We start from the raw sequence: 13516 nt of genomic DNA, 5'->3' as shown, positions 1-13516 counted from the left end.
TTGTCAACACAAAAATCCACCAAATGACAAAAAAAAAAGTCGCTAGATTTGTCGCTAGTCGCTTTTTGCTAAAAAAGTCGCCAAGGGGGTCTGAAAAGTCGCCAGATATAGAGACAAAGTCGCTAAGTTGGCAACACTGGAGGAAACCTAATGAGTGCTACGATGACATATGTAAGGGATAATGTATAGAACGCCGGTCATTGTCGGGAAAATAAGCCCCGACAGGGCGAACAGCACCCCGACGCGAAGCGGAGGGCTGTTGATTCACCGTGAAGGGGCTTATTTTCCCGACAATGACCGGCGTTCTATACATTATCCCGCTTATTATACGGCTAAAACTAAAAAAATTACTTAACACAGTGTGTCTTTTTACAATGTATTTGTTTTTGTTACTATACGCAGTGTTAAAAAGCAGAGAAATAGTTCGCCAAAGACGTTGAACTTCAAAGACAGTTGAACATTCTTTAGAACACAGCTGCTCAACCGTCCGCTGAAACTCCCTTGATAAGTTACCGTACTACTTGCGGAGTGCTACGAAAGATGTGAATCAGAGGCAAAAAGGCCACTTTCCTTGACAGCGGTCATTTAGTGCATAGCAACGGTCAGTTATCGGAAAAGAGTTGACCGCAGAACGTTGGGAAGCCCCATTCAAGTGAATGGAGCATTCTACAGCATTAAGAAGAGCCGTGTAATAAAGTTACTTTATATTTATATATATTTTTTTAATGCCCTTATAGGGCCTTATAGAAACAGGCTTCATAGGCTTCACACAGACTAATGATCACATATTTATATAATGCATTATTCTGAGAGCAGAGAGCCAAACAATTTGTCCCTATCCATGTCATCCAATGATATTAGCATTGCCATGGGGACGTACAAGAAAACACAAGATTTGACTTCATGACATGACAGAACACCTCAATTTAAGCCATTTAATGACTTGCTTGCAAGCACTGCACTCTTAATGGCCAGACACTGGATCTAGTTAATATGAAATCCATCAGCAGCCAAATCTGCAGCAAATGCTTTTTGCATGTGCCTATGTAGAAATTGTTACTCGTGAAATGGAATCCTCCTGGGTGTTTTCTGAGGAGCCTTGGGTATGTTGTCAGCCGCCAGTAGGTAGCTGGAGAGTGGGCAGGTACCCTGATGATCTATCTCCAGGCCTGAAACACTGCCAACTCTCAGCTACCAGACACTTGACAAAATTGACATCCTAATTCATGAGCTGAATACTTACCTCCCTACCTCCACGTGTGACTGTGTGACAGTGTGTTCCACTTTAGGTAATAGCCAAACAAATCTGCCCTCTCTGCAGTCTGCACTTACTCATCTTCCCTCCTGGCTCTGTGTCCATAATGGGAAGATGTCCTACTGTTGAACAGGATTTCTGACTGACCCCCCCGGGAGAAAAAAAAAACACTGGATTACCAAAACACTTTAAGTGTACTTCTCAGGTTGTTTTCTGAAAGTCACTATGACATTTTTCCACTGTGTCTGTTTTGTAAGCTCGTCCACTTAGACCAAATTAAGAGCTCTGAGCTTCCTGTAGTCACACCCCAAAATAGATGGACCTCAACTGGATTTATTCAAGTGATAAAGCATAACCTTGAAAAATGCGTTGGCCACCTGTTGTGCACGATGCCAAAAGCCAGTCATTAAATGCTACTTGCTTTCACTCTAACTTTGTGAGTTTTATTGCAGCTTGTAAAGGTTGGTTGTGGATTAGTTGTTTTTCTTTATGCATAAATTGCAGCAGTCTTTTCAGGCTACTCTTTATTCTCCTTTATTTTCTAGTTGTTCTGCTGTTTTTTAAGTTTTTTAACCTCAATAAAAACAACAACTGGCCACCCTGAATGTGATAGAGTTGTCAGGTAAAGGGTAGATACATTGTTTGGTTTGCATTATTGTTTGTCAAATGTTAGTCACAGCGTTGGTGCTTTGATGATTCTGACTAACACAATTCTGTGTCTGTCTTTGAGGGTGGAGGTCCTTTCCTCTGGGCCGCACATCTCCCTCCCTCTACCTCCGAAACCTCCATCTACTCCGCAATGGCCACAGGAAACTCCCTGGCAACCACAGGTCAATGTGGTCACACATGGATCATCATACAGCAGTCCACTGGGATTTGATTCTTTTTTTCTTTCTTCAGCATCAGCGTTTATTTTTCTTTGTCTTTCGCCCTTTGTGTGATGATAGATGTGCTGACCTTGGCGAGTGGTGGACTCTTCACACTTTCAATAAACCTATGAAACTCTCATGGGGAACAACAGAACTGCATGTCTGGTGTTATCTAAGGCAACTCAAAAAGCCATTATTTCTCACAACATACCTTAGAACAGTGCCAGAATTCGCCATGCAAGATCTCTGCTACACTTATTATATGACTATCTATGTTATGGGTGAGCACAACTATCAGTTGATCTAAGACCTTGAAAATTAGTGGAGTATGGCACACAAGGTTCTTCAGGGTGACTACTGAGACTCTTTAAAATTCACTGAGCATAGTCCATAGCATATCATTTTGTATGCAATCTTTATTCTTTGCATTCAGCACTTTCAGAGATAAAGCAACTGCTGGGGGAACCTATGCATAGAGTATAACACACTTTCACTCAAAATCTGAGTAGATAGATGAAGTAAAGTCCCTCCACTTGCTTTCCTCAGCTTCCCTTTACAGACACGAGCTTCTTTCTTCTCTCTCCTGCAGGACATAACACACCATGCCTTTCAAGTTCCACAGTGCTCCCCTGGCACCAGCCCAAAATTAATTGTGATCTAGTTAGACAACTTTTAGTCTGCTTCCGGTCTCATTAAGAGTCTATCCTGCGCCGTCTTCTTGACGTGCGGCTGGGATAAAACATCTTCCGATGTCAAAACATTTCAGGTTTCACATCCCTGCGTGTGCTCCTACTCTCCCCCCCTTCTCTCTAATAACATTGTCTTAATGTCTCATGACATCGTTTAAGCTTTGGGCGAATTGTTGGGAGTCTCATTTTTAAAGATAACTCCAAACAGCCCTTGGGATACTTCTAGAATATCAAAATGAAATATATCTTACGCAGTAAACTCCTGGACTTCAAATCACATGGGGGATATGGCTGACAAGACAACCTTGACCAGTCTACATATACAAAACAAAATGGAAATCCAACACTGAACAGTGCTCTAGTCAGAGTAGTGGATAAAGTATAACACCTTGAATTATTTTTTCTTTTTAACATATAGTGCATAAAAGGGAATTAGCCGGATGTTGTATGGCTGTAAATGATTTCCCTCCTGTTCTGAAAAGTCTAGCTAGATTTTTAGAGTCGAACGAAGTCATTTGGAAGCATTTCCAATTATGTTTGAGAATTTTAAGGATGTGTAGATGGTATGCATCAAAAGTCAGGAGTGGGTGTGCTGTGTGCATGAATTGATTTAATTAGTATCATATCCACTTGTATTTCTCTCCCTCTCACTTAGCCTTGCTTATCTCTTGTTGTAAAATAATTGTCTTGCTCAATCACGTTCAGAAAAAAGCTCCAAATCACCATAGTGCATGGTTATAGTCTAAACAATCTTTCCACATGTTGTTTATGGTGGACAAAACCAAAACCTTAATTGAATATGCCTGGCACCTGCTACCAAAACTGACATGACAGGCCTTATCATAGAACTAGTTGAGAGGCATATCAAATGTCTTGTCAGACCTAATATGCGCAAGATGACAAAATATCGTTTGTTACACAATGTGTGTGGAAGGCAACAGTTACCTGATAACTGCTTTCTGTATCAGCTGAAAACACTGCAACGGGGACTCTTAGCTGATGATTTGAAGGAGATTTTTTGCATGGCAAGGAGTGGAGGGGCAGCTGACATCATAAACAGAAAAGGGGGATGAGGCGGTGATGCTGTTGATGGAGGTTTTGTGTGAGTGTACTGCCCTCTAGGGGAAGTTTTTTTAGAAAGGTCAATCTGAACGAGGTGCCTTCGAACGCTGTGAGCAGGCTTTGTGCCTTGACAATGGTGCAGTGATAATATATACCTATATTTGCCAATTTCATTGATACAAAAACAGGACGCTATCAAGAATAAATGGGTTGAGGAATTACAGGATGTGTCAATGAAGTCGTTCTTTATCAGCCAATCACAATGATTCGATTATTCGATATTAACATTCACACGGCCTAGTTGTTCTTCAATAGAACAAACCCATTACCGGTCGCAAACTGGGCTGTTTACACCAGAGGAGACGGAGGTTCTTGTGTGGGTGGTCTGCTCGAAATGAAATAATTTAAAAGTTTCACGGTGTTGCTTTGAATCAACTCATTTATACATACTACATCACCCACGTCTGCGCACAGAAATACCTCAGCATTGTGCTGACCCATCCATGTTTATGCTTAAAATCTTTGTCATGTTATGAAATTAGTTTAATAATTTTGCCAAGTATTTAAATTAGCTTTAGGTCATGCACAGCAGATTTTTCATATTGCCAGCAATGTTGCTTATTAATGAGCAGAGAGCCCCAGGAGACTGTTCCAAAGAGAGAGGGAGAGACCTATATAGCTGGCATGCATCATGAAGTTTGTGTCAATGTTTGTTTTTATAATTATATGATGATTCAGGTGATCTTACCATGCAACAAACATGTCACTTAACTGAACATTTTTAAATACTTTAGATTTAATTTTTTCAGATTACAGAAAAAAGTTCTTTATTTTCCAATTAGCAGAGGAATGCTGCTGCAGGACCTTATAAAAAAAAAGTTTTTTTTAATATTATACAAAAATAGACCATACAGAAAATATTACAAAAGCTACCTCAGAAACCTGAGTCATAGCGTACAATCAAAACATTATTGCCAAAGAAGGTGGAAGGCACTTAGTAATGGTTGCAAAAACAAGCTGCCGGATCTATTGCATCCCCTGAAAGAACCACTTGGACTCTGTTGTCTGTCAGATCCTGTAATTTACTGAGCAGATCTGAAGAAAGAGGACAGTGGCCGGGACGAGCATCCAGAATCACCAGATGCTTCATTTGGTGCATTTCTCCAAGCCATGCTAAGTCTTTCTCGGACACACTGTGGGATCTGAGAGGGTGAAACAACAGACACGTAAAGAAAGTTATAAATGGATGCATAAGTGAAAACACTATTTTGTAACATAAAAAAAAATGCAAAAGAGTAACAAGGGAAATAGGATGTCTTGTTAACTGATTTTTCTTCAATATTCTCTTTCTTCAAGTCACTTTTTTGCACGTACTGGCATTAACCATACTTATATAACAATTATTCTACAGATGGAGTGGAAATTGGGCCTCAGTATAGGGTTTATACATATCACTTTGCAGTGAGTTTCATCATGCTTGAGTATCATGGGCAGGGGCGTAGCACCAGATTCTGGGCCCTATACACAGTAGGTTCATAGCCCCCCCCCCCCCCCCCCAAAAAGAGTGCCACGCCCCCTCCCCCCTGACAGTGAAACTGTGCAAATTGAAGGTAGTTAGGAAATGGCTTCCCTTCCTTGTCTTTTTCTGTAATTTTATTTGTTTTTATGTTGCTTGCCAGTCTGTGAACAATTGTGTCTCTCTCTTCATTAGTTCATTTCTCTGTCCATAGTGCTGGATCTTCTGGCATACACTCCCTGGCACTGCTCTGACTACTTTCTGACCTCTCTTCATCCCTTTCACTTTTCTCAGAATCTTCTCTGCTATCACTTCCTTCACTTGTGTCATCCTCTACCACATTTTCTCCATCTTCCTGGACAGAACCCTCTACAAGCATGATGCATCTGATAGATATTACTGTAACAGGCAATTCCAATGTAGCGTAATTTGTGTGACTGAACATGTTTAAAGGTAGCCTGACGATGTCATACTCATGATTCTAGTCAGAATATGAGTCTGATACCGAACCTTTGGGCTGTCATTATGGGGCGTGTTTCAACGAACCAGGAAAGAAAATGCCTATTCGCTGAATTGGATACCTAGAACCAATCAGAGCAACGTAGTAGCCTATTACCATCTGATAGATTAAACTTTTACCTGATCCCGTAGGAAGGACGGCAAAAACATCTTTTCAATCGACAAATGCCTTGATCGCGTTTCTCTGTTCCTCTTTCAAAATGAATGCGCTGTCAATGTCTGTTGAGATATGCCTGCTCACGTTAATTAATTAGCATTAAGGCTACAAGCTACAGTCAGTTTAAATGGGTTTTTTGTGTACACGTTAGCAATGATCTAACAATAATGGTCTAGAGAGCTTTAGTTAAGACAAAAAATACTCTGCAACATTCGTGTTGCACATGCACAACTAACCGAGTCAATGTAGACATTAAAAAGTCGTGTAGATAGCTTAATTCACATAAAATATTCCCCACTAAGCACCCGAGACGCGGCCATCTTGGTCGGAGTTTGAATCTACCGGTTAATTCAACTCAAGCGCTGGTATCTGTCCATCAACGTATAAAGCCCACCCTGACAATTTGATTGGTCCGGTTTCATCCTACCGATGAAACTCTCTCCCAATTAGCCCAGAGCCAGACCAAATCTCCCTGACAAAAATTTTTGTGGGCGGGGTTTGGGCTGGTATCCAGGCTAGTTTAAAGGTAGAGTATGGGATGTTTTCCTGGAACACTTTTTACTATATTGCTTAAAATCCCCTTCACACCCTGATTGCAACAAAAAAAAGTCACCTTTGGATGGAACAGCCTGTGTTGCTATTTGCTAAACACATTAAGCCTACAGTATAAATAGCTAAAATGATGTACTTTCATTTTAAACTGCTCACCTTGCCTCAAGACCACAGTGTCAGAGGATGAGGGGTCTGCATCACTAGCTGCTTCTGAAACTGAGTGCCATGTTTCACAAGTTAACTTTGCTAGCCAACTAATTTGACAGCCTAACCTTATGAACTTATTGAGCCTAGACTAGCCCTACTTAATAAGGCTAATAAGGCTTAATAAGGCTACTTAATTAGCCTAATTATGTTATGGCCTAACAAATATTAATTTAGCCAAATGTTCTAATTAGTATAGACCTACTATTGCAATGGTGTGGTAGGCTATGCATAAAAATGAAAGAATACCCGCACACTGTTGCTGCAGCTCCCGTGTATTTTATTGGCACAACGTTTCGACCATTGTTGGTCTTCGTCAGGTGTTCGTCAGGTGTCAGCAGCAACAGTGTGGGTATTCTTTCATTTTTACGGATCTCTTTTTACCCTGCACCTGGATTGGATGTGCGTGCAACACACTCTGCAACTGTGGAAGGCTATGCAAACAAACATGTATTTAGAGTTTACCTCAGATTACAGATAGGGCATGTTATTTCTAATTTTGTGTTATGCCGTTTTTAGCAATGACAATCGCGGTGGTATTGATTCGTTTTATTACCACATAATGAGTTAATTTAATGTAGGGTGTTTGCTTTCACATTCGGGCTCACCTTTCTTAGGAAAGAAGTCTGTTAGTAGTTGCTTTCCCTCGTCTCTTTTTCTCTCTCTTGCCTGCCTTTCTTTTCTTTTCTGAAACCCGGATTTAACGTTCTTGGACATCTTCAATGCGCACCGTTGCCTCAGTCGAATGAACGTTAACATTCGTCAAATGCGCCTATAGGTAAAAAGCACACTGAAGGCGGACTAAACCATTTTGTGCGTGAGCCGGGGGGGTGAGGGTCTCCAGACATTATATGTAGACTAGGACACACAATTCAATCCATCATTCAACCAATTTATTTACCCAAAACATTAAAATTATATTAGTTAGCAAGAAAATTTGGACCTTTAAATGATATTAATATTTAAAGGAAAAATAAAATTCCACACTCCTCAAGGGCCCTCCCCCACATGGGGCCCTGGTAACTCAGTCCCCTTTATCCCCCCCCCTACGACGCCACTGATCATGGGTACATGGTTTCTGGTAAACACCATTTCCCTTGGACATCTTTGGGTTTCCAAGTGTTGTCTTCTTGCTCCCCACTCAATATTTAATTTGCAATGTTAAAACGGGTAAGGGCACATAACTTCAGTACTAAAATATTTTATTGGAAATACTTCATGCTGATGCTCAAAGTAAACCAAGTGCAACACACCGACATTTTGTTTTAAATTACATTTAAAGAAGTGATAGGACAGAAATCCCACTGCATTTGTGCAATGACACATAAGCATTGATTCTCACCTGACTTTCAGAGTTTGCAAAAGTGGGAAAACCTCTGGGATCTCAGCTACAGAGCTGGGGCCGTTGAACACAAACGGGTCGTAGCGTAGGCAGAGGATGTCAGGCACTTTCTCCCCAGCCGATGCTATAGCCCCTGGTTCCACCATCATGCCAGTTAGAGACAAAGTCCTCAGAGTCCTTGGCAGAGAACTGGCATAAGCACTGAATGAATGACCATCTGGAAGAGTCCAACAGCAAAGCAGAATATCTTGTTTACAGCTGTAGTGATTAGATTTCATTGGACCGAATGTAAAAATTCACTTTTTATGTCTATGGTGATAGATGGTTAATAGACTTTGAGAATCTTTTAAAAGCCCAAAAGGTTCACTACATAAAGGCAACTTAATAAAAAAAAACTATTAAATTGGAACACACAAGGCTATAAGGTCCTCTCTCTTTATATTAAAAGAGATCTCTCATATTAAACTAATATAATAACACTCAAGAAATGCCAAGCACAGCTAGTTCAAAAGGCATGATAATATGAATGTGTTATTCTGTAGAACACTTTTGCTGTAAGTATTAACTGAGTGAATGAGTATAGGTCCCTGGAGAGAGTCCTGGCTCTGTGACTCACTGGTAACACTGAGCTCTGTGAGGTGGGCCAGACTCTGTAGCCATGCACTCAGGTGACACTTGCTGGGCTCTGTGGCCCTGCTAATGTACTTCACTGTCAGGCTCTCCAGAAAGGGTAGATGCTTCAAAGCCACCGGTGACAGCATGGGATCCATGTAGTTCAGAAGCTCAAGACTGGTGAGGCCATTGTTACCATTATGTAGATCTTAAAAGGAAGAGTTTGATATTTTTAAACATACACCATACTTGTGGTGCAGTATTTTAAATTGTACATGAATAGCTGTAGGTTATTTCTAAACTGAAAAACTAAAATCGGTGTGCTGATACACACTTTATTTTGAACAAAGTTTCCAGCCTTAGCTCACCTGGTGAATCCAAACCTACTCTAGATAAATTCAAGTAATCGTCAGGGAGAGGACCTGTCCACATTCGAGAGCCATGACCTGTCCACATTCGAAGAGAGAGATGTTTAAGCTTGGGCAAGCTTTTCAACATGGCGTGGAACATCTTTTTAGGGATGGGAGAAAGGCCTTCGTGATAATGTAGCGAAGTCAGGTTGCAGAGTTGAGATATGGCAGTCATTATGTCTGACCTAACGTAGTTGAGGATGCGACACACGGACAGATGTTCGAGCTGAGGTAGCAATATCAGACTCTTGGACACTGCCAATGAACGATGACATTTAGAGCGAATGACCAACCTTTTCAACTCCCTCAAACTGCTTAGATTCGTCAGGACATCCGAATCGACATTTGACAAATCTATTGTCACTGACCTGAGCCATGGGAGAGATGTAACGATTTGTTTGCATTCTCTTATATTTGGATTGACCACGACGACAGCGGTGAGCATCCTGTAGCGTAGTGTCTTCCAGAAATTAGAATTGTAAGACCTTATTCTTCGAAGCACAATTATTTCGTCTTTCCAAAGAGAACGATGGTCTACCAGACGCTTAAAATATTTGCAGCAAGAACGAACTTCCATTCTGTCTGACTTTGACAGATACTTGAACACATGCATCCATATTTCTTCTGGTAAAAGAAAAACAGACATGGTAACAGACTGTTTGTTCACTGTAACATTGCATTTTAGGAACACCCCCTTTTTGTTGGTTGGGGAATAAGGTATTTAATTAGTTCGGCAAGGATATGGTCAAAACATGACTCAACCACAGTAAACTCAACTTTAACACCAGTCTTCTCCTGACTACTGCCGAAGTGAAATGCGCATGGCAATGACGTACCATGACGGAAGTGACACAATCACAACATGCTGGAGCGCGGAAAATTCAAACTGCCACAGTAGTTCCATAGGATGGGTAAATATAAGGGTTTAAGGAACAGATTAGTCAAATTTAGCATTTAGGGAATTGATAAGCTCGAGAATTGCTTAGCTTGAGTTTGATTTCATTCAAATCTTTCGAGACGATTTCGAATAGTACAGCTATCAAGTATTGCTTGTTGGCTATCATGTTGTACTTGTGTTGGAGTATGCTAGCTAACCACATAGCTAGCTATCTTAGCCAGCTAGTTACGTGTCGCTTTTAGCTTAGCAAATATATCGAGTACGTGATTTGTTGGTTAGTTTAAAATTGTCTTGAATAAACGATGATTTGTTAGCTCCCAAGATCTATGTTGCTAACTAATAGTTATTTTAGTACGCTAACCTAATGTTGGCGATTTCCCTTGATAGTTTATGTGAGTTAGCTGGCTAACGTTGGCTACCTTGGATAAGTTATTTTGCTTGATTTTGACCACAGTCAAATTGAACAGCTAGATATGTTTCTGTCACCGTCTAAATGTAATATTTACCGGGCCCATGACCCAAGTTACTATCAACACGTGTCCCGACAACCAACTCGAATTATTTCGTACACTCCTGGGACAGACTCGGCCAAACTGAAAAGCATTTATCGTGATGGCGACAGCCAGCCTTCGTTTGGAACGTTACACGGAAGAGAAGTGCTCAGCTCCACAGCTCGCGATGACTCAAGTCCAGACCTGTCTTGTGCGCTCAGCTGTATCTCCGAGAACGGGAGAGCATTACGTGGGGAAAACTCTATCCATCCAGCAGTAACTGCTGTGAGAGCAACCGGGTTCAGTCGGGGGGAAGCCCCGGTAAAGATCTTTGCAAGAATGAAAGCCAAACTGTCAAATCAAAACACCCCTTTAAAGAGTACACTTGCACACGAAGACTTGACGCCAGCATACAGACTTTTACGGGCTCAAACAGACTTCGAAAAGATGGATATCGAGCAATACCCACCCTCCGTGGATGACACGGATGCATTCACCCTCTCCCCACCCGATTCCCCAGGAGGATCTCTAACATCTGAGATGGATAGTGGTGAGCCAGATGCGGGGTTCCATGGAGGTCATAACAATGTCAAGGTTATCGAGCGATCAACTCCAGCAAAAGGTTCGGACCCTGTCGGAGCTTCTACCGAACCAGTAGTTCCCAGTGCCGATGAGCGTCCAAGAAATGGGACTGCGGGGATCAGTCGACCTGGTGAGTTCACTGACAACATTGGTCACCATCATCTGTAACCTACCTGCATTGTAAGTACATGAATATATATTTAATATTGTCTCTCACAGGATGCTGCGTTGTGTTGGAAAGGATGCCAGTCATGCAGTCACCTGCAAAAATATTTGCCATGATGAAAAAAGATGAGCGACGACCTCGGAAACTAAATCTTCTGAACCAAACGTCAGAAAGCAAAGGTATGCTTTTTGGCCTACATTCTCCAAGACTACAGATTAACTATTCATTTCATGAAAATGCATGTGTTATCATTTAAGTTTATCTCTAAAGCGGCTTTATATATTTGTGCGACCTATTAAACATTGTTGTCATACCTTGAATCAGGGATAGTTCCTCTCAATGTTCACTGGACCCTAGCTTTTGTTGTGTTTACAAATAAGTTAAACTTACTTAAGGAGTCTGAAGGCATACACTGTGAAAATGTTAACCATCCTTCTCAAGTATACAGACTGTAATGTTGTTTTGTTATAACTAGAAAATGTCAAGGTAATGGAGCCCTTCATGGATATACCTGTGGCGGAAACACATCATATCCATAATAGAGTGGGTGCAGCCTGCAGTGACAAGTCAGTGTGTGGCACCCAATCAGAGAACATCAGCCCCATTGCTTTGCAGAAATCATCCAATGCAAAGCGTGCTTTTTTCTCCCCACGAGCTTGCGTCTCAGCTCAGAATGGGGATGACTCCATGCTGCTGGGCTCTCCACGTCTTGCTATCCCTCAAAAGCAGAGGGCGGACTCCAATAACCATGACCCAAGGATGGTGAGTTCTTGTTGGGACAGCTCAGTAGGTTTTTGTTAATGCCATCCAATGCAGACTTTTGACTTTTCACCGGCCCTGGCTTCATTTGTTCTTTATATACAGATTGAGGGAATTCAGCTGAAGGACTGGGTCTTGAAGCTGAGTGACAGTAGACTTTACGTTGATGGAACGCGAGTGTAAGTTGAATTCAGCTGTTTATGCCTGTGTGTGTCTGCTTATTTCCCAGTTGCTCCTGTAACTCAATTGGCAGGGGCAGATGCTAACAATACAAAGGGCATGGGTTAAATTCACTGGGAGTACACAAACTGAAGTATATGTCTTGCACAGTGAATTGGCTGGGACAAAAATGTCTGATTAAGTGAGAGCTTTCAATTGATATGGGTAATGATTTGTATCCCATGTTTTTAGTCACGTGTTTGTCCCCCAGTGCTTTGCCTTAACCTGTGTCTTTTACTTTACTATTTCAGGGACACCAAAATACCCTGGCACAGCAACAGTATAGCTGAACGCGTTGCAAGCAATATCCTAAAAACGGTCTCAGGAAGCACTTATATCCTGATTGGCAAAATGTCAAATAGATATCCATCTGGTTCGTAGTTTTCTGTGTCTCGTTTTGAATGGAAGGATGAGCTATTTTTTAAAGTATATAACAATGTTGGTCTCCCTGTATATTTACGTTAAATATGGTCTCTTCTACATTTCATTTCAATTTTCAGACATAATGGTAATTGTCATTGTTATTTTCTGTTGTCTCCCCCTTTGCAGGATTACCCCAGTGGTTTCTGAAGAAGTTTTTTGGTGGTTTCCCACAGATGTGGAAAGAGTACCTTCAAACGTATCTAACAGAATGTAAAGGGTGTGTTCTGTTGTGTCTGTCTGCAACAACCACTGGTCAATACATTTGCATTTGTTGTAAGGATGATTAATTTATGAGTAGGTCATAAAGTTCTGTTCTAGTCACTGAATGTATATAAGTTATAAGTTATAAGTGCATTGTCATTCAGTTTGATTCTGGAGTCTGGCAGATGTCTTGATTTGACAAATGACAGTCTTTTTGTTCTTATGTAACAGCTTAAATCTGGGGACTCAAGAGACATTTGTGCCTTCAAAGCGAAAGAAGCTGCCTCTGAAAGAGACAAACCCAGAGTTTACATGTAAGTTGAACCGTGTTCGTCTGAATAGGACATCCCTACTAACAATATGCAGAATTACCTTTTTTCAAGGAGCAGAGTATAAGTTTATTTACTTTATTTTTATTTTTTAAAGGAGTGCCCATTCAGAATAGGTGCTGGTCTAATAGTCGGCATGTATTACCGCCTGTCTATAATCTTCTGTGTCTGTGTTTTAAAATGGGACTTAGTGAAATACTTGTCTTTCAGACGCAACCCCACCGGAAGGTTCACTAGGGAGCAGCCTGAAGTTGTCCCGCA

At 41.2% G+C, this 13516-nt stretch overlaps 1 protein-coding gene across 2 annotated transcripts; it reads right to left on the bottom strand.

Annotated features, from left to right (window-relative positions):
• Positions 1 to 4738: 4738 nt before the first annotated feature.
• LOC308374864 (uncharacterized protein) lies at positions 4739 to 9964 on the bottom strand. Of its 2 annotated transcripts, XM_080850819.1 has the most exons (4): positions 9146 to 9964; positions 8782 to 8985; positions 8166 to 8382; positions 4739 to 5077 (listed from the first exon to the last, which is right to left on the bottom strand). In XM_080850819.1, exons 1-4 carry the CDS (start codon positions 9831 to 9833, stop codon positions 4870 to 4872), a joined length of 1317 nt encoding a protein of 438 aa, XP_080706945.1. In that variant the 5' UTR covers positions 9834 to 9964; the 3' UTR covers positions 4739 to 4869. The 2 variants fall into 2 exon arrangements, with proteins under 2 accessions (XP_080706945.1, XP_080706946.1); XM_080850820.1 differs by lacking the exon at positions 9146 to 9964 and having other exon boundaries at positions 8782 to 9024.
• Positions 9965 to 13516: the final 3552 nt, after the last annotated feature.

This window comes from Sprattus sprattus (assembly GCF_963457725.1).
Source record: "Sprattus sprattus genome assembly, chromosome: 13".
Lineage (NCBI taxonomy): Eukaryota > Metazoa > Chordata > Actinopteri > Clupeiformes > Clupeidae > Sprattus > Sprattus sprattus.
This window is presented reverse-complemented; position numbering and strand designations above follow the sequence as displayed.

What these genes read in the sequence shown, in the direction of transcription:
- LOC308374864 (XM_080850819.1), bottom strand. Translation starts at nt 9,833, where the DNA reads ATGTCTGTTTTTCTTTTACCAGAAGAAATATGGATGCATGTGTTCAAG. An exon ending in AGTAGGTTTGGATTCACCAG is followed by an intron (nt 8,986 to 9,145) that starts GTGAGCTAAGGC and finishes CTTCCTTTTAAG; the next exon opens with ATCTACATAATGGTAACAAT. An exon ending in TTGCAAACTCTGAAAGTCAG is followed by an intron (nt 5,078 to 8,165) that starts GTGAGAATCAAT and finishes TCACCCTCTCAG; the next exon opens with ATCCCACAGTGTGTCCGAGA.